Source organism: Necator americanus, chromosome X (genome assembly GCF_031761385.1).
Source record: "Necator americanus strain Aroian chromosome X, whole genome shotgun sequence".
Lineage (NCBI taxonomy): Eukaryota > Metazoa > Nematoda > Chromadorea > Rhabditida > Ancylostomatidae > Necator > Necator americanus.
In genome coordinates this window covers 5,376,276-5,395,761 of record NC_087376.1, presented here as the reverse complement: position 1 = coordinate 5,395,761, position 19,486 = coordinate 5,376,276, and the positions used below count along the sequence as shown (strand labels likewise).

At 40.5% G+C, this 19,486-nt stretch overlaps 4 protein-coding genes across 5 annotated transcripts; all 4 read right to left on the bottom strand.

Annotated features, from left to right (window-relative positions):
- Positions 1-2,439: 2,439 nt before the first annotated feature.
- On the bottom strand, positions 2,440-3,039 carry RB195_021541 (uncharacterized protein; the record flags this gene model as incomplete). Its single annotated transcript, XM_064208338.1, has 1 exon — positions 2,440-3,039. The coding sequence occupies one exon, from the start codon at positions 3,037-3,039 to the stop codon at positions 2,440-2,442; it is 600 nt and encodes a 199-aa protein (XP_064064219.1).
- A 331-nt stretch (positions 3,040-3,370) lies between these two features.
- RB195_021540 (uncharacterized protein) lies at positions 3,371-3,862 on the bottom strand (the record flags this gene model as incomplete). The annotated part of the gene is made up of 1 exon (XM_064208337.1): positions 3,371-3,862. The coding sequence occupies one exon, from the start codon at positions 3,860-3,862 to the stop codon at positions 3,371-3,373; it is 492 nt and encodes a 163-aa protein (XP_064064218.1).
- A 504-nt stretch (positions 3,863-4,366) lies between these two features.
- On the bottom strand, positions 4,367-10,357 carry RB195_021539 (uncharacterized protein; the record flags this gene model as incomplete). 2 transcript variants are annotated; one of them, XM_064208335.1, is made up of 1 exon in its annotated part: positions 4,367-10,357. In XM_064208335.1, the coding sequence occupies one exon, from the start codon at positions 10,355-10,357 to the stop codon at positions 4,367-4,369; it is 5,991 nt and encodes a 1,996-aa protein (XP_064064216.1). The 2 variants fall into 2 exon arrangements, with proteins under 2 accessions (XP_064064216.1, XP_064064217.1); XM_064208336.1 differs by having other exon boundaries at positions 4,367-5,695.
- Positions 10,358-16,691: 6,334 nt separating this feature from the next.
- RB195_021538 (uncharacterized protein) lies at positions 16,692-18,691 on the bottom strand (the record flags this gene model as incomplete). The annotated part of the gene is made up of 6 exons (XM_064208334.1): positions 16,692-16,832; positions 16,895-16,990; positions 17,214-17,275; positions 17,369-17,485; positions 18,301-18,438; positions 18,529-18,691. The coding sequence occupies 6 exons, from the start codon at positions 18,689-18,691 to the stop codon at positions 16,692-16,694; spliced, it is 717 nt and encodes a 238-aa protein (XP_064064215.1).
- Positions 18,692-19,486: the final 795 nt, after the last annotated feature.

Sequence of the window (19,486 nt, the reverse complement as noted above, 5' to 3'; positions counted from 1 at the left end):
GACATGAAAACCGGTTAGCGTGTAGATGAAATGACCGGAAAACGCAATATAATTTGGCATCGCAGCTGATAGAACACGAGAAGTGTTGAGTTCGGGAACGTTTAACAACTTAGAATATCGGGCGAAGTACGACGGTGTTGAAATGCTCCTGATTTAGTGGACGACTCGAAATAAAAGTACAAGGACAGCAGTCAGCACGATGTAAACATCCGTGTAGAGTACGATTTGATGCAAATTAAATCTCTCAGTTAGTTCTACAAATTGCTGAGAACCGGTAGGTAATAAGTTCGAATCGTACTAATATTTTGTTGATTAAGAACTGTTAGCGACTGTATACCTAACATTATTGATTCTGTACTGTAAAACGGGTTCAGGACGACATGTGAAAACTGTTCAAGGTTGACTGGTAACTGCAATTATCACGATATCTGTTTGGAACAATCACATATAAAATCGGTGAAATTCGATTGAGTGCTCAATATTTACTGATGACAAGGAACAGATACGGATTATATCATCCGTTCAAGGGCAAAATCTATCCAGATCGTATAAATGGATAAGGTGAATTGCGCACGCGCAACGCAATGAAAAGGTTGATCGAGTTCGATGAGGTTGATACGGTGACTCACAGAAAATCCACAAAATCTACGCAAAAAGAAATAAAAACTACGGTTTCTTCGAGAAAAATGCACAGATACGGTGTAAAACTGTGTTGAGACAGCTAGCAGCGTACTGCTAAAAACAGGAATGATAGCGACATTGATCATCACGGATCCCCTATTCGGAAAGCGTGAACATGCTTGCTTATGGATCCTATAGGTTACAGTAGGTCAGTGGGTTGAATGGAGAGATAATGATGGGAGATGAAATGAATGTTTAACCGCTCGGATTCTATCAGCCTTTCTTCTGGAACGGTGTAATGTAAATGGTAAAATGAACTTCGCACACTGAACGTCCTTCTACATATGAGGCCGTCTCCGTGCACCCATGAAATTATCGCAAAACGAAGCCAACCTATCTGTTGCGATTCGGGGTTCGGTCTCGGCTATAGGAGCTCTCTCCGGTGGTCAGCGAACCTGCTCCCCCTTTCCCTCTATGCACCCTAGATGTTTCCTGCCCTCTTCCTCGGGCCGCCTGTCTTTCAGTAGCCATCCCGTGCTCCAGCACTGCTACATTGCATGTTTATTAACTTCTCTATTATGGCGAACTACAGTATCTTGACGGGTGGGAAATCATACAGACTCTACAAAATCGGGGGAAATATTTATATGTGGACCATGCCGGCTAGCGCCGACCGCGTGCCACCAAGGCGTTACGCGACGGCGTGGCACTCCCTGCCTTGTTGTGGTTCTTCTTTACTTTACTTTCCCAAGGTGTTACATCACTTTCCCGTCACGTGTCCTGCACGTGCGTACTACTTCTTCCATCATAACACACAACAAAGCACCACTACCCAAACGCGAGGCGAATACAACGGAGCGATGCGTTAACGTATACCGAGCCTACTGCGAAATCAATTCGAATAAACGATCAAAAGAAAACAGAAAAGAAAACCCAGAAGGCTGGCAAATCGGCTCCCTTATATAGCCTGGGCCGGAGTGGGCGGAGCTCCGCGGGAGACGGCAACCAATGGCAAAGTACGCTGGTAAGAGCGCGCGCCTTTGGCTACCGAGCGCGGTTAGCAATGCTCCCGGCCAGACTTTGATCGTGAGGAGCGATGCGAGTCGCGACACTCCCCACGAGCACAAAGAATGGCATGGGCAACACCGATGGTAACGGCGTAGCATTGAGGGGCTAGGGCATGTGTCCTTTTAGCCTACATACATAACGTTCCGTATGCTTTCCCACTACAGGCGGTACAACTACTAATTAAATACTATCTCTGCTACCAAGTAAATTTATGCATGGGCGCACGAAGCGCAATAACTAACTATTTAAAGATACACATATATTAACATAAATGTGGTAAAGCGTTAACTAAAAGGAAGTAACTACAAAGCGAAAAACAAAAATGGTAAATAAAACTAAGTAAACATGCAAAACTTCAAAGAATAGTAGGTGGTTAAGCATACACATAAAGCAACTAACTATATACAATATGTACAAGTGCAAGAAGACGAGAAGGACGTGCATCGTCCTTGAGGGTGAACAAGCCATCCTCACACACATAGGAACTCCGTTCCCTCAGACAACCCATTCCGACAGCTAACCACTGTTCTTACATACTGTCGCCAATCTTTCGTTCTCCAGCGCTACAACACAAAGATAAGCGAAGTACGGATTAGGCAAATAATCAGAACAAGGTTACTGAGTTAACACATTCGTCAATCAACTGATGCGTATCCTGATCGTATTACTCGTCGAACTTGCTAAACGTCTAAATCGGGATTCGTCTAAATCGAGAATTAATTAACGTCTCCGTTCTACTCGGCCTTCAATTTAATGACGAGACTTCCCCTTTGAAGTGGAAGGTGATGTTGAACGAGAAGGGCGTTTAGAACCTCGACGTCTTACCACATCCGATAATGTTTTACAAATCCGTCCTGGCGGTGGAGCTTGGTAAGTCCTTCTAGCAAGTTCTTGGTAGAACTGCGGTGCGGGCATACCAATATCCAAATCGACATACGGATTCTTAACACAAAAGGCTGGGTGATGACCAGGTAAACGACAATAAGTACAACCATCGGTCCAAATGCAGTCACCGAAGTGATCGCAAAGACAGTTACAACAAAACTGATTGAACTCTGCCGCGTACGCTCGTCCAGCCAGACTTCTATAATTATGGCACTTCGCGCTCCGATGCGTACGTCCGGAACAGAATACGCACGATGGTTTGCGTACTGGTTCTCGGTACGAAGAGGCATGGGGTTCGAAATGCGTACTAGTAGATTTAACTGAGGGCGGATCTTGTGAACTTACCCTAATACTGTCCGAAGTTTCCCTCGGCTTAGTCTGTGATTCACTCTGTCTAGCACCTTCGCCTGTATGCGAAAGATTGGACGCTAGTCCAGCCTCCCGCCACAACGGGGACGGTGGCATAGATGGTTTTGCGCGTAAGGTGCGGGGTACAGGTGAACTTTCTCTAGATAGAATTGACTTTAACGAGGGCTTCGTGAGCTTAGCCGATGACGATTTTGGCGTATGTTCTTTCTTACCTGTTCTTGGCGTTACTCTAAAATCTTTCTGAAACTGATGAGAAACAGTAGGATTCTGAGCATCTGTTAATGAAGGATCCGAAGACGTTTGTACCTTAGATGCTGCGCTTAATGCTTGCAAAATCTGCGAAGCCGCGCTAACTACTATAGGTGATGTTTCTGCCTGTGCGGATCGTGAAGCAACAGATGCTGGCGATGGAACGGTGGATGACCTACTAGATGCTACAGCAGTTTCCGGAAGTAACACTCCTTCGCGATGTAGAAGGAACACTAGGATCGTTCATTTGATCTTCCATATCTGCCGTATTCAAAATCTCTTCAATTGCCGTAGCCGAATATGGCGGTGGCGGTGTTGCAGTATAAGGATGTTGTGATGGAGAGCGAGATTTTGTAGGCGATAGATATGGACTAGGAACTCTGGACGAAGCTTTTCGTTTACGTTTATGTTTTGGACTGCGAATCGCAGTATGTGCAAAAGAGGTAGAAGGTTGATTACTAGCTTCATACATAGCTCCCCATGTAGCGAGAATAGGTAACAAAGTGGCCATAGCGGCTAGATGTACTCCAGATGGAGGTGATGTTGTTTCTACATTCGTACCTGTCTCCGGTGTTTGACCATGTACACCTTGCTGTCGGCGACTTCGTCGACTCTTCCTTCGCTTGCCCTCAGAGCGGACATGTGGCGGAATATCCTCATGGTCAGACATAGCGGAATACTCAATAGGTGATTACCAACAGATAGAAATAGAATAACTACTGTCGCTGTAAGTGCATGGTTATTTACATGAATTATTATAATACTACAAGAGATAATTATTACAAATAAACGATAAGAAAACTAAGAGGTAAGTAGTAGGCGGTAAGCAAGAAGAAAAAAGAGAGAAAAGAGAAGAAACGCGTGTGTTACCACGCGCATAGAAGAAAGAATGAATGTTAAAGAATATAGCGTTACGAAATGTTTATAGACGCCATAGAGATTCTAGACGCTGACTACTAACGGCGCCTCTGGTCACAAGCTATACTACGGTATATCGAGGTAGGATCCACAGGAATGCTACCTTTAAGGTTTAACCGTAGAGCTCAAAAGGACACAAACATAGCGCAACAACTATAAGAAAGGATGAAGAAAGAAAAAGAAAATGTGAAAGGAGAAACTTACCGTTGCTACTTAAGAGGGTAATTGTACTAATAAGGCACTTACTGCGTAATAGCTATGTTGATAATGACCGTTTAACTGCCCTTGGCGGTTGAACACGCGTAGGTGTCAATGATCTTTTAGATTGATTGATCGAACTGACATCTTCTGCGGTGATCTCCAAGGGAACAAGATGTTTGATCGAGCGTTCCACTATTGTCTTTTTTCCTGTTCGTATTCGTGCCGATCTGGACATCCCGTCTTTCGAGGTGTTCAATTGAAGTATGAGACCCAACGGCCAGTTGGATCTCGGGATATTTTCCTGGCGAATTATCACTACGTCTCCGATTTTCGGGCTTTTTCGTGCATACTGCCTGCATTTTGATCTTGATGCATTTCGTTCTGCAAGCAATGCAAGATATTCTTTATGCCAGAGGTTCCAAAAGTGATCTAATATCTCTCGAAACTCCTGGTAATGCTCAATTATCGAATTGTGGTGTTCATTCGCCGTGACGTCGTACCGTAATGGTGTGATGTCCTTAAGTCGACCAATACGGAAATACGGGTTGATCAGGTCAATTGGCCTGAGCACAATGTCTTCGTCCGGGTCACTGGAGGTAATCGGAATAAGTGGCCTGGTGTTAAGAATGGCCTCGATCTCGAATAATACGGTCTCAAACGTCCGTAAGTCGAGAATCCGCTTCAGCATTGTCTTCTTCAGACAAGCTTTCACAGATCCGACTAATCGCTCATAGATACCTCCTTTCCATGGCGAATAAGGTGTAATAAAACTCCATTTGAAACCGTTATCTAGCGAAAATTTTCGCACCAAAGCGTCTTGTTCGAATCCCATTAGTTCGTTCGTGAAGATTTCTTTCCCTAGCTTAAACGTTGGCGCGTTGTCACTAAGGACAGAGTCCGGTGTTCCTCTACGAGCCATGAATCTTCGAAAAGCTAGTAAGAACTGTGCAGTTGAGTTATCGTTGGCCACTTCGAGGTGCAAGGCACGGGTTGACATACAAGTGAACAAGCAAACCCAAACTTTACGTCTAAAACCTTCCTGATGGAGGTGAACTAAAATGGGACCAAAATAGTCTAGCCCTACATGTTGGAATGGACGACTGCGTACTACTCTAATACTGGGTAGGTCAGGGGGATCAGGGTAAGGGTAGAAACGACCTTGATGACGTTTACATACGACACATTTCTCAATGCACATGTTCGCAAGGCGTTTCACGCGGGTTATAAAATATTTTCGGCGCAGAGCTGAAACAAGGTGCGATGATCCAGCATGTAACAGCTTATGGTGATAGTTACTGACTATCATAGTGCTAAGAGGATGAGTATGCAAAATCAGAACTGGTCTTTTCGCTTTCTCATCGATCTCAGCATGTGCCATACGCATACTTACTCGGATCATCCCATACTCGTCCTTTTCTGTGCGAAACTTCCTAAGGACAAGGTTGTTCAGATTTTCTGCATCTTCGCGATAATGTTGTCGGATCACGAGATACTCGGCTAATGAACAATCCTTTAGGGTTATAAAGGGATTGGCATTAACTTTACTGAGTATAGGGGATTCATTCGTATAGTGCTTTCGTTTGTTACGTGCTAAGCGGTAAAGCTTAGATAGATATTTCAAAACGTAAGCGATAATACGAATGAGACGGTCAAAGGAGTTAGTTCGGTGATATGGTACAAAGGAATTGGAAGAACAGATTTGCACCGTACTAACTACCTTAAGCTCTTCGAGGGCTTTACTCGAAGGTGGCTGTACCGCATACAATACAGATTTGTGAGGCCAATTAGGAAATTTTGATGTTATAAAAGATGGTCCACTCCACCACCTATGGTTCTTAATTTCAGTGGCTGTTAAACCGCGTGTAGCGCAATCTGCTGGATTGTCTGCTGTTGAGATGTAATAGAATCCGCATTCAATCTTCGCAGATCGTAATTCGTCAAGTACTTCATGAATGTACTTAACTCTATTCGCTACAAAGGTCTTCAACGGTTTAGACGAGTGGATCCAATACAGAGCAATCTGCGAGTCTGTTAAGACTCTAATCGAGTGGAGTAAGATGTTAAGCTGACTGCGCAAAAAACGAATCACTCTAGCGGCCATATGGCAAGCTAATAACTCCATTCGCGGGATGGTAACCGCGCCAGGTGGAGCTACCTTTGCCTTCGCATAAAGTAAGGTGGAACTTGGCTCTGCAGTAGATGATCGACTTACAACGTAAACGGCTACTGCATAAACCGACTGCGAAGCATCTGTACAGATCACGATATCGTGTGTACTATCAGATGCTAGACCGACAAAGCGAGGAACTTCAATTTGGCAACCAGCAATGTCCTGAACGATACGTTTCCACTCTGATGTGTACTCCGTAGAAAGATGTTCATCCCAGGAAAGACCTTTTCTCCAAAGTTCTTGAATAAACAGCTTTGCTCTGATTAAAACGGGGATAAGCAATCCTAACGGATCAAAAACAGAAGCGTATGCTTTCAGCGCTGTTCGTTTGCTGTACACTGGTTCGTCCACGATGGTAATAGGAACTGACAGTGTATCTTTACGCGTATTCCATTTCAATCCAAGGAGCTTAACCGGGCCACACTTTTCTGACATACGGTCAACAACTGGGATCCGCCGCATGAGACGACTGTTGTTTGACATAAATTCACGAAGGTTCATCTTCATGCGGAGAAACGTCTCTTTGCATTCCATTTGCTTCCAAACGCATTCTTCGGTGCTATTAGCTCCGATAAGCACGTTGTCCACATATGTGTTTGCAAGGATCTCTTCCTTAAGACGATTCTCGCGGTCTTGTTCGAGCGCATACCGGATGGACATATTGAGCAAAAATGGGGATGCGTTAATGCCAAAGGGAACTCGCGTAAAGCGTAGAATACGAAGATTATCAGTGGTTGGAGGCCTATTGACATCCTTCAACCAAAGAAATCTAGTGGCGTCTCTCTGGTCCTGATGGAGATAGATCTGATGAAACGCTTTTTCTACGTCCGCGATAATGAGATAGGGATAGAAACGATTCCGAAGAATAGTTCCTACAAGGTCTGGAAGAAGGGACGGTCCCTGATGTAGGCAGTCATTGAGACTAGGTTGATCTCTCTGATGACTGGATGCGTCAAAGACTATACGTAGTCGTGTGGTAGAGCTATCCTCTTTGTAGACAGCTTGATGCGGAATATAATATAGGTTAGGGCCAGTCTCTGTACAATCCGTAACGTCCTCAATTATGCCTGATTGTAATTGTCGTTCAAAGGTCTGGCAATACTCTCGCCACACTGATGGCATTGTGTGGAGCCTATCATATTGATTTTTCAAACGACAGAATGCCAAGGCCTTATTATCGCCTAAATGAGGATGATTGGATTTCCAGGGGAACTTAACGTATATTGAACCGTTTATGACCCTGACCGTTTCGTAAAACTGCCTGATGACATCGGCATCTAGAGATTCATCGTTTGGGTTCTCCAATGCTACCATATCGAGTCCTAGCAGGTTTCGAACTGACTCTTCCGTTCCGCTAAGGTCTACGTCCGTATTGATGTTGCAAACAGACGCTACTGTAAAGGATGACCTTTCCTTCATAGGCTTACGGGATCCGGATAAAATAGAACCGAATCGCGTATTAGAGAGGATAAAGCCTGAAGGTAAGCGGTAATTATTTTGAGGCTCTATGACCTGCCAATAGTGATCAATCCCAAGTAGGACATCAATCTCTATTAGACCTTTCTCGGTGGGAGTAGATGGTTCATTGTAATCTCCCAAGTGTGGAACAGTAGTGATGGTATCGATAGTCCAAAGTTGGAATAGGACTGGTTCGTCACACTTGTCCACGAGTATAAGGTCGACTAACGATGTCATTCCTGAGAAGTAACGTCCTCCGAAGGTGATCGTGGTGATGTGCTTAGAGTGGTAGAAAGGTAAACCCAATTCCAATGCTAAAGATTTGCGTATAAAACTGAACTGCGCGCCGCTGTCCAAAAGGACTGCGAGTAGTTGTTCAGTACCAGTTTTACAGCTAACCGTAGGAACATAGATTACCATCAAACGAGGAGTATTTTTAGGTGGTAATGGGTCGGTATTCCTGTTTGATACGGTAATCTTACGAGATCTAGTAGGACAGGCCGAACTCTGAGTTGTAAGAGGAGAATTCCGATGATGTTCTGCGAATTTCACGCGTCTCGGATGTGATAATCCTCTTGTTTGCCTATATGATGACCCTGGCGAATAACTCTGACTTCTGCCTGACCGATGACGATGACGAGATTCTCGGGACGACTCTCGAAATAGATGTTCATAAGCTAGTCTCGATGAATACTCGTTTCTACGGGGACTACGGCTCTTGCGGAAGCGTGTGCGTGGAGTATGATGTTGAATTACATCTCTTCTCTGTGCGCAAAGAGAAGGATGACGACGTTTACAACCACAAGAACATGGAGAAGCTGTGCACTCACTTCCACCATGATTAGACTGCAAATACTTCCAACAAGCTCGTAGTTCTGGGTCCATGTCCGTATGCTCTCGCAGAGCTTGTACCTCTGTGAGATGTTCTCGATAACGACAAGGGATACAACAGGGATCTGCAGGAGAGCGATAACGTTGCCTCACAGGTGTTCGTGAGGATCGAAGGGTTCTGGGACTAAGTGAGCGCGATCTTCGCTGCTCGGATAGGGAACCGGAACTAACGCGGGTCCTATCTGAGGTTTTAGATGGAGACTGTGAACTTAGATAACTCGAAGAAGCGATCGAACTAGGGGGATCCTTTGTTGGATCAGTATCTTCTATCAATTCCAACTGTCCCAAGACTATGTCTAGGGCGTTCAACATATCGTCTACTGTCCAAACTGGATCTTCCCTCTTCTTCAGTCCACCAACTTTCTCCCGTGTGCGCTTAGGGAACTTAGCGATGATGGTTCTAATAGTTCCCATCGAACCTGAGTCCTCCTTCAGAGACTTCATCTGCGACCAAATTGCTTGGATGGAACACAGCTTTGATCTCTGGTCGATTACCGATTCTGATGAGGTACTCATGTCGACTAAACTGTCCCATAATCTGTTTCTTATGATTTCTGGTCGATCGTAGGTGTTCAAGATGATGCGTACTGCGTCTTCGTAGTTTTCCGCGGTGGGTTTAAAATTAGCGATTAGGTTGGCTGCATCGCCTTTCAGACATGTTTTTAGATACAAAAACTTAATGGCTTTCGGAACACTGATGTTGTTGTGAACCGTAGCCGAAAACAAATCCCAAAATGCAGGAAATGCGTCAACCTCGCCGCTAAAGACCGGTAATTCGAATGCCGGTAACTTAAAATGCTGTTCCGTGTTGGAAGGGTCATAAGTGTTAATATTCCCATTTGTAGAACTAAGAGAATAAGTATTGTAGGGGTCGGTAGAAGGGATGATATTCCCAGGCTGCAGCTGCTGCTGTGTTTCAACAGTGCTTGCAGGGACTAGAGGATCGAGCGATGTAGATGTATTGGGACCTAATGGACTGTCCTCAATACCTTCCGGATGAGTGCGTCCACTCACCGGAGCGTCTAACATCGAGCGATGGGTCAAACCCAAATTTTGTTGTGATGGAACTAATGAAGAAATTAAAGGAGAATAAGAGGAAGAGGAACCAACAACAGAAGAAGCATCATAAACACAAGGAGTAATATACGAGTCAACTTCTGATGGCGGTAGAAGTTTGAGAGCGACGTCCAGGCGATCAAGAAGAATCTGCGCATCCTCTATTGCCAGTTCCATCCCACTGGTTTCCCAATGAGACTGGAAGGCTACGAGGAGCGGTAGTTCTCCCTGTTCGTCGGGATGCTCCATCGCAAACTCCTGTGCCAAAACCCAACAATTCTTTAAAAAAGAGACAGCACGATCAATCGACATCGACACAACAAGAAGGCGTTGTTTACGCTCAGCTATCGCCTGTACATCCGTACCTGGATCTAATTGGTCCGTGATGTTCTTGTCCGTATCCGCGATCTTCTTGCGCAACTCGTTCAAAGCCTTCGTCAACTGAGCCTTATGGTATCCTATCTGCGACATGCCTAAATGATACGAGTTGTCGGGTCGGGGATCCGCGATGGAACCCTTCCCCTTAAACGCGATAATGGTAATGTAGCGGTAAATGGAATAAAGAGAGTGCAAACAGATGGTAAAAAAGCAGGCATGATCCACTACCGGTAATCTACAAGAAAGAAGGAAAAAGAATTATCAAGAGAAGATAATAACCACGCCCCCCGGCATATACTACAACACTTGAAGACCCCAAGCCACAGGCGGTTATCCTCGGTCGAAAAGCATTCCACAATCTAGGCGCAATAGATTTCCAGAAGGTTAGGGCAAGATATTATCAGCTGTGGAGGCGGATGCACTAAAACAAGTATCAGGGGGCAGCATTAATAGGCTGTCTTCCCAAAACACTACCCTATTACTAGATAAGGTCAGTACCCTCTATGAATCTTCAAAGGCGTTAGAGTAGGGAACTGAGTTACCCGGTACACTATTCCCTTGGTCAGGAAGTTTCCCAGGATACCTAATACCATGTACAAAAGCGTGGGAGATATTAGGTTACCTAAGTCACGCGTGTGTCACTCATGCCCAGGCCTGCAAGCTAGTAGTTGGCAAGTTGCCACAGTCTTACCGACTATTCGCTCAGCATGAGTGCCCCAAGGTCGTCTGCCTTAGCCAGTCTATGTAGTAGGGATAGATGTTTCTTACAACCTGGAGTCCCGCTTAATACTGTTGCGTAGACGTTAAAGTTAACTCCCGCCTATGATGCCTTTCCAGCTCTTCCGTCTGAAGGGGTTACTCCCTTCAACTGTCGATACATAGCCCCTATTAGCCGAAACGTGGTAGAGATGAGGGTTCGTTTCACTCATGGGCAGAGAGATCCCACTCATCCCTCCACTCATGGGCCCGATGCACCATGTTGCGATTCGGGGTTCGGTCTCGGCTATAGGAGCTCTCTCCGGTGGTCAGCGAACCTGCTCCCCCTTTCCCTCTATGCACCCTAGATGTTTCCTGCCCTCTTCCTCGGGCCGCCTGTCTTTCAGTAGCCATCCCGTGCTCCAGCACTGCTACATTGCATGTTTATTAACTTCTCTATTATGGCGAACTACAGTATCTTGACGGGTGGGAAATCATACAGACTCTACAAAATTGGGGGAAATATTTATATGTGGACCATGCCGGCTAGCGCCGACCGCGTGCCACCAAGGCGTTACGCGACGGCGTGGCACTCCCTGCCTTGTTGTGGTTCTTCTTTACTTTACTTTCCCAAGGTGTTACATCACTTTCCCGTCACGTGTCCTGCACGTGCGTACTACTTCTTCCATCATAACACACAACAAAGCACCACTACCCAAACGCGAGGCGAATACAACGGAGCGATGCGTTAACGTATACCGAGCCTACTGCGAAATCAATTCGAATAAACGATCAAAAGAAAACAGAAAAGAAAACCCAGAAGGCTGGCAAATCGGCTCCCTTATATAGCCTGGGCCGGAGTGGGCGGAGCTCCGCGGGAGACGGCAACCAATGGCAAAGTACGCTGGTAAGAGCGCGCGCCTTTGGCTACCGAGCGCGGTTAGCAATGCTCCCGGCCAGACTTTGATCGTGAGGAGCGATGCGAGTCGCGACACTATCAACACTAACTCTATATTTTTCTGCTTTATTTTAAGCTGACAGGGACCGTATTTTCTGCGAATAAGCAAAAAGATGAGAAAGCTTGATCAATTAACAGGATGAATTACTTTGATTTACAGATAAAGTGGAAGGCTTGAAAATGACGTGATCGGTTCCTTTTGCGCCACAAAAATAGGAATTTTGACCCTGAAAATGTATTGCATGCCTGTCAACCAATTTTCATAGAGTTCAGGATGTTTCGGATCTTTGTCGTTCTTTTTTTTCACAAATATAAATTCAAAAAAATAAAGCAGATTAAATAGATGGTATCATCCTATGGGATGATGACTTGTTCTGGATGAGAGATTTGAAAGGATATGTTTCAAATATTCCGATTTTCCAGGATCTCGCGCAAAGGCGACGACCTAAACGTCAGCCGTAACAAAAATTGTCAACAATCTTCGCTCTTGCTTCACATTGATAAACGACAAGTTGCAATACTTATGCGATGATTCAAGGATAGTCGAACTTTTACGCTTTTGAAAAATTAAATATAACATTTTGTTCTTTCTTATTACTTCCAATAAATTTGAGGAATAGTTCTGATGATGTACTAGTAAAAATAGGATCAAGTAACAAAAAATGCGAAGGGAGTGAGGATTTGAGATTAGTAGGAAGTCATCTAATGACTTCTACATGGTACCAGCGCTAGTAATGTCTGATTCTTTTTAAACTGTACTTATAAGATTTTTGTATGCTTCAATTAATTGAATATTTATTATTAAAATTATTACTATTATTATTATTATTATTATTATTATTGTGGTTGTTTCAATGAATTCGAGGTGATTACGACAATATTTTGAAATCTTTTTATGGGGAAAGCAAACAAAAAAGACAGGTTTCGGTTACTAATAAATAAGGAACTATTTGAAGTGTAGCGAGAAAAATTAGAAAATTTAGCAAAATTAATACTTGATAGGTAATTCCATATAAAAGTTTCCGTAAATAATAGATAAATCGGCTAGTCAATGTACTGTAATGTTCAAAGTGAGAACGTATCGAGTAGTTGGGGGTGGTGAAAACACTCAAAGTGGCAACGTTGATGAGTTATTTCTCCCTCGTCATTGACAGAATCCGGTCTTGGTGAACTCCTCAAAACCTGCAATGGTAAATGCGACAGGGTCACATAGGTTTTCTTCCCAGTGAAATTAGTAGAAATTTATTTCTTTTACAAAATTTCCATATTCATTCATTAATTCACAACATTCAATTGGCTATTTTGAACGAACATTTTAGTGGATTTACCATTAGGTTCTGCTGCAGTGCTGAAGTCTGCATAAAATAGCAGGCAATAAGAGTTTCTTTTTCTTTCCAGATTAGAATTTTTAGCCATTTCTGGATGGAGAATGAAAAGCTCGTTGAATATTTTGTACCTTTATAACGGGAAGATTTTTGAAATTCCTACGAAACTGCAAAATCCCCTATAGCGTTTTTGTTGTTCTTTTAAGGAAGCGAATAAGTGGTCGATTTCCTTGGAAATTTTATCTCTTCATCAAAATTGGATGGAAAACGAGTAGTGGTTCATTATTTTCTTATTTTTTGCTGCAGAAATTCTCAACATCTTAAATTAATGGTGTTAAAACAAATGTCTCCGTCAAAATCTTCAGTGTTCCTTAAGTGTCCTCATTTTTTCCAGGTGAACAACAACGTCCTTAAAAACCTCTAACGTCCCAAGATAAAAAGTTAAAGAATGGCAGTTTTAAAAAAAGGTGAATAGTGGTGAGGTGAAATTTTTGACGCTATGAAAATAGAGTGGAAAAATTTCCACAAGTTTCTTCGAATTAATTGGAAATAAAGATGCCTGTCTCCTCTGGTATATAAAAAAGAAATAGAAGAAAATTTCACAAGAGATTTCTTTTGAAGGTTTATTTTTAATAAATAAAAGTTATTTTTAAATTTTCTGCATATATTTCTCTTCTGATTTCGTCCCTATGTAGGGAAAAGAAGTTTCTGCAATTTCCACTGACGCCACCATACGGGATTGGCACGTTTCTATTATTTATTCAGTAACTCGAATATTGTTATTATGACGTTCCTATCCAAATTTTGTAGCTATATTAGCCACATATTTGTTTCCCACTGAAATAAATTATTTCTCCATCCTGGATGGAAAATGAACAGAGGGGAATCGTGTATTGTTCGTAAACGTGTACTCGTTGTGGACGCCCCATGAAACTTGAACGAGGAGAAGAAAAGATAAATTTCTTTAATTTTTAATAGAATGGATATGTGCAGGTAAATACATGTCTTCAATTACTTATTGTTTGCATCTCATTGCTGGAAAAATTTAAAATTTAACAGGAATGAATAACGAATGTACAAATATCTCGTCGTCGTAGGAAGAACTGGCTGAGACAAGAGGAAAAGGATATTACTTATTTCTGGAGCCACTTTCTGGACCCAACTGTTCTCAGTAAGATGTTGTGATACTCTGAGTTCTATATACATTTGTCAGCTTAGTAATTTCAATAATTTCTTGATAAAAAAAAATAAAAGCGTTTTCGGCTGCTCAGAATTTTTCAGATTCAGGTGAATTTAGTATGTAGCCCTAGAACAGAGTGCCTTCTACACAGCAAAGAACAAGAACTCGTTTTTTAATTTTCTCAAGAACTTGGAGAATTTTTAAGAACATACTGACACGTTAACCAAAGGGAATGGAAAAACTACAAGGAACAGGTTTTGGTCTTCCTGGGGTTTCCAAACATTCTGATTGAAAACATAAATGTTTTGTTTTCTATCCCTTTTTTGACATTATCTTAGATTAAAATCTTTGATATTTTGTCGGAAACAAGAAGCGAACAAAATAGTACTATTATTAAATGAGGAAGAGTCATTTCCGCATTGTAGCGCTCAGGAACCATATTTTTTTAAGCAGTGAGGATCAGATCAGTGAATGATCAAAGAAGAAAAATAGGTGGATGAGAGATACTGAAAAACAAATTAATTTTACATTTCAAGTGCTTTGAATACTATCTTATCATTAATGTTCATTATAAAAGCCTCAATAATACTTTATAAAAAGAAAAAGAGAAAATTTTTGACAAATTAGTTAGCATAACTACCAATTATTAATTTTAGTTGCTTGCTTTGACAGTAGATTTGAAATTGAAAATAGTTTCGAGTATTGATTTTCCTGTTTTCTAATGGATGCCAAGAAGAATTAAAATCCATCTAAGTGATAGATGGAAACTTCTACTCCATCTGCCTCAAAACATTTCTAGAAATACCTTGAAACATTCCATGAATTAACCATTTCTGTGAAAGAGATTCGAATTATTATTAATCTGGAATTTTTACGAAGATCCCATTTAAAATATATAGAATAGGGAAACATTGAGGAATTTTCCTCTAGAAACACTACTCAACAGAGATTTGAAGGGAATTGTGAAAACACTTCCCAGCAGGAAATCGACCTCTAAAGTACTTTGCATTGTAAAGTTAAATAAAAAGTACAATTTACTGCGTACATACGATAATTTACCCTGCAATGGAAAAATTGCCGAGATTTACGAGAGAAAATCCCTCGGATTAGGGGTAATATCGACGAAGCGGTCAACGAAGCACACAAAATTAGTCAGACTTTTGTTTCTCTACGTTTCTTTTCTATTTTTCTGGAAGAGTCCAAGAACAAATTATACCACAACCTCGATATGTTGTACATTTCAATAACCTCTTTAAAAAACCAGCGAATATATGTCAGAGTATCGTTCGAGAAAGCATTGTCATTGGAATTTTTTCGAGTTGTTAAGAGAAAAAACTATGCGTTTCAAATTTATAAACTTATTTAGGATGGATGCTAAACAAAATAGTAGCACAGCTCGTAAATGGTCCTCGACGAACTGTACTGCTGACAAAAATTAATTTTCTGATTAAATTTTATCGAGAATAATCTTTGTTAACAGCAACTTTTCGAACACTGTACTTGACAGATGACCGAAATAAACATAAGGTATGTAGTCAAAAAAAAGGAATTTTTAATATTCTCGTTTATTTTTAGCGATTAGGTACGTGAATATACGGAAACTTGAAATCAAGTACTACGTAATAAATTAATGGAGAATGAATGCATCTAAATTTGGAGCTGGTTTTATAACAATCTTTTTTTTCGATATTCTCGCTCGATATCTTTACAGTGTAAAAAGATGAAAAATTAGTCGGGTATTCGGAATTCTTGTGACAAAACCAGTATTTTTTTAAGATTTAAGCAAATTTTCTTGACAAAACCAGTATTTTTCAAGATTTGGGCAAATTTTCTTTCTTTTTTCTCTTGTACTTACATTTGTAATTCTGAACATAGTGTAAACTGTGATTAGTACACCGAAACGTTTTTCTTATTTCTGTGGATTGAAAATGTTCTTATCTGGATTTTTTTCCTTGCATTCTCAAGGTCGTTTATCTGTTTGCAAACTTTCTTGGCGATAGAGATGTCAGAAGTGAACAGTAATGTGCTTTCACTATTATTTTTAATTATCTACTTGGTGTTTTTTTTTTGAATCTGTTTTTAATCTGTTATTGTACATAGTTATTATTATTTTCTATTCGTTCATTTTTATCTTATACTCCTGCATTTTTAATCACAATTATTATTTATCATTAATATCTTACCAAAAAATAATCCACAATAAATATTTTTAAGTAAAGTCCCCATATTCCAAGGTGGAAATAACAAATTACTGTAGGTATACGAGAGCTAAGGAATTATGTCGCCAGGTTGAATTATATATTCCGGAGTTAATGTGACGTCTTCAGGGTTCACAAATCCTTTAATAGAGTTGAATAGATCATATTGTCCAATTTTCGGATATTCATAGATTGGAGCATTGGTAGTATCCTAGAAAAGATCTTATTACTCTGGAAAAAAAAGTGGAGAAAAACAGCTTCATTACACTTTACCAGTCGTAAATTATGATTGGATATGTTGAGAGGTGTATTTGATACACTGTTGTAGGCGATTCCTTGGCCCATTCCGAAATTTGAGTTCCATATTCCCTGTGTTAATTTTTAAAAGAAGGATATAGGTGTGATTCATGGATTAAATCTATATTTATAAATACAAAGGCAAATGTTCTAGTTCAGCTCAGTGTTTTGCAGATTTTCAGTCCAAAAAAGTGAAAGCTATGTTAAAATCCGTTACACTCCTGTAAGGTCAAAATGACTGCAGTATAACGTTGTTATTTACTTTATAAAATTTAATTTAGACTTATTATTGCACCTGAAGAATTCCTTGTTGGCAGTTCGGATCCCCAGTCCCAGCAATGCAATGATCATGGACAGCTGAAATAACTGTACTTAAGGAAGAAGACCCATACGATCGCTATTTCATGAGTGTGAAAATTCGCATGGATCCTAGGATTTGCATTAACATACGTTTTCTCATTCGAATTCGTAGGATGCCATCGATGTCCTTGTAACAAAGATAGACAGAATCATATCTTCCCTTGACAAATGTACCTGGACCAAATTTCTCTTCATTTATGTAGCAGGCTGAAAATAGTGGTGTTAGAAAACTAAGAACACTTCCTTTAAGATCAAAACAGTATTAAAATCAATGGAACACTGTTATATAAGATTATAGCAAGGTATATTCTCGGAGGAAAAAATTTTGGTAAAACAAGGAAAAAGCCCCGAAAGTTTAACTTTTCGAAAAAAAAAATTACTCACGAATGGCGTGAACAAAAATTTTGTTGGTTAATTTCATTTTCAATTTCATTATATGAACATGATATACATACATAATGTTTGAAATACAATAGAGTCAAATTTGGAGGTTTTAAGAGGGTCCAAAAAGAAGTGTAAGTGGAATCCCTGAATCTGGTTTAATTTTATCAGAATTTTCCACTAGGAACCGAAATTCATCACAATACACAATTATGGATGAACTAGGAAATGGCCCACAATTGATGCCTCGGATTCCGTAGCGGTAACCTTCACGAGCTGTGGACAGTACATACTTTTCACCGCAAACTGTCCAAAATAGATCACAAACGTTCTATACTCCCTCTACACTCCTGCCATGCTCTGCTTATGTTGAAAACACACTGCGGTAATTTGGATAAACATAAGTCTGGAACCCTATAGATGTTGGAGTTGCAGCATTAGAACATTTTTAAAAGCTTTTTAAAAAACTATGGGCAGTTAAAAACTTGTAGTTAATATTTATAGCCGATGTCCACCTATCAGACTTCTATTTTAATACACATTTAATTTTTTTTTAAATTCTTAATGTTCGCTAAGATATGAGCACTAGTTGAAGACCACAGTACGGCTCAACTATTTCTCGAAACATCATCGAAACCAACCTATTGCTCTCCATACAACTGCTTTTGTATTTTTATCAACTGTACATTCGTAAACGAATCCATTCAATTTGTGAGTTTCCTGAAGAAACACCGGTCGTTTTCGTGTCCTCTCAACCATTCCATTGTTCGGATCGCAAGCTGTCAAAATAAGCTTTGTAAGCCGAAAAGGCTCTAGAACAGTATAGAAATATTTTTAAAATATAAATCTTGAACGATCGTAGAACTCACCAAATGGTTTTAGTTCCTTTCTTGCATTAGCGTTAAGACAAACAAAAACGATAAAATTCCTCACAAACCATTGGCTTTTTTTACATTTGTCAATTTCAATTGGGATGTTATTAAATGCGGATGTTATCCAGAATAGAAAAGGTAATAAAAGAAGCGAATACATTCTGCAAAGGAATATTAGAGGAAATCTAGTGAAAAAACGATATTCAGCTGAAATTCTTGTTATACATTGTGGACCGCCCATGTATCGAGTAGAGGTCAACGGCGATTGTAATTTCTGGATGTTACAATGAACTTCGCCGAATTTCCAGTCTATTCAACAGGACATGTCCGAAAATGGCCGAAATATAATTAGCGAAATATCGTCACATCATAATGACATATGTGTACCAGCAGATCCTTAACCAATCCAGATTCTGAGCCAACAGATCGTTGTATAGGCATAAAAATCTAACTTAATCTGTAGAAGTCCTTCAAAGAGGAGCTGTGATTTAGTGGTAAATGGTAAATTTTCAAGATTTGTAAGTACTTACTGATTTAAAGTGTAAGAAAATCTTAAAAAGTTTACTCTTACAAAGCCGTACAAACGTCTTTTAAAGAATTTTTTGAAGAATTTTTTTAAAAAAGAATTTTAAGAATTTTCAAGAATCAAAGCTAATGTCCTGATCGGGCAGAGATCACAGCGTTCTGTTATTTCTCACAAATTGGGTGGCATTTGTGGAACATATTCCAGAACATTTTAAGAATCTAGTCCCAGTTAAGAAAATAAATGCAAATAATAAATAAATGATTAAACTGCACCACAGAATTGTTGACCTGGGAACATTGTTCTTAAAGAAATTTTTGCAAGTGATTAATTCGGTCTCGACCTGTTTAAAATATCTTGCAGAGACTCGAATTGAACAGTGATCATAGATGTTTAGCTTTTTAGTTTTCCAAAAATCATTTTTTACATATT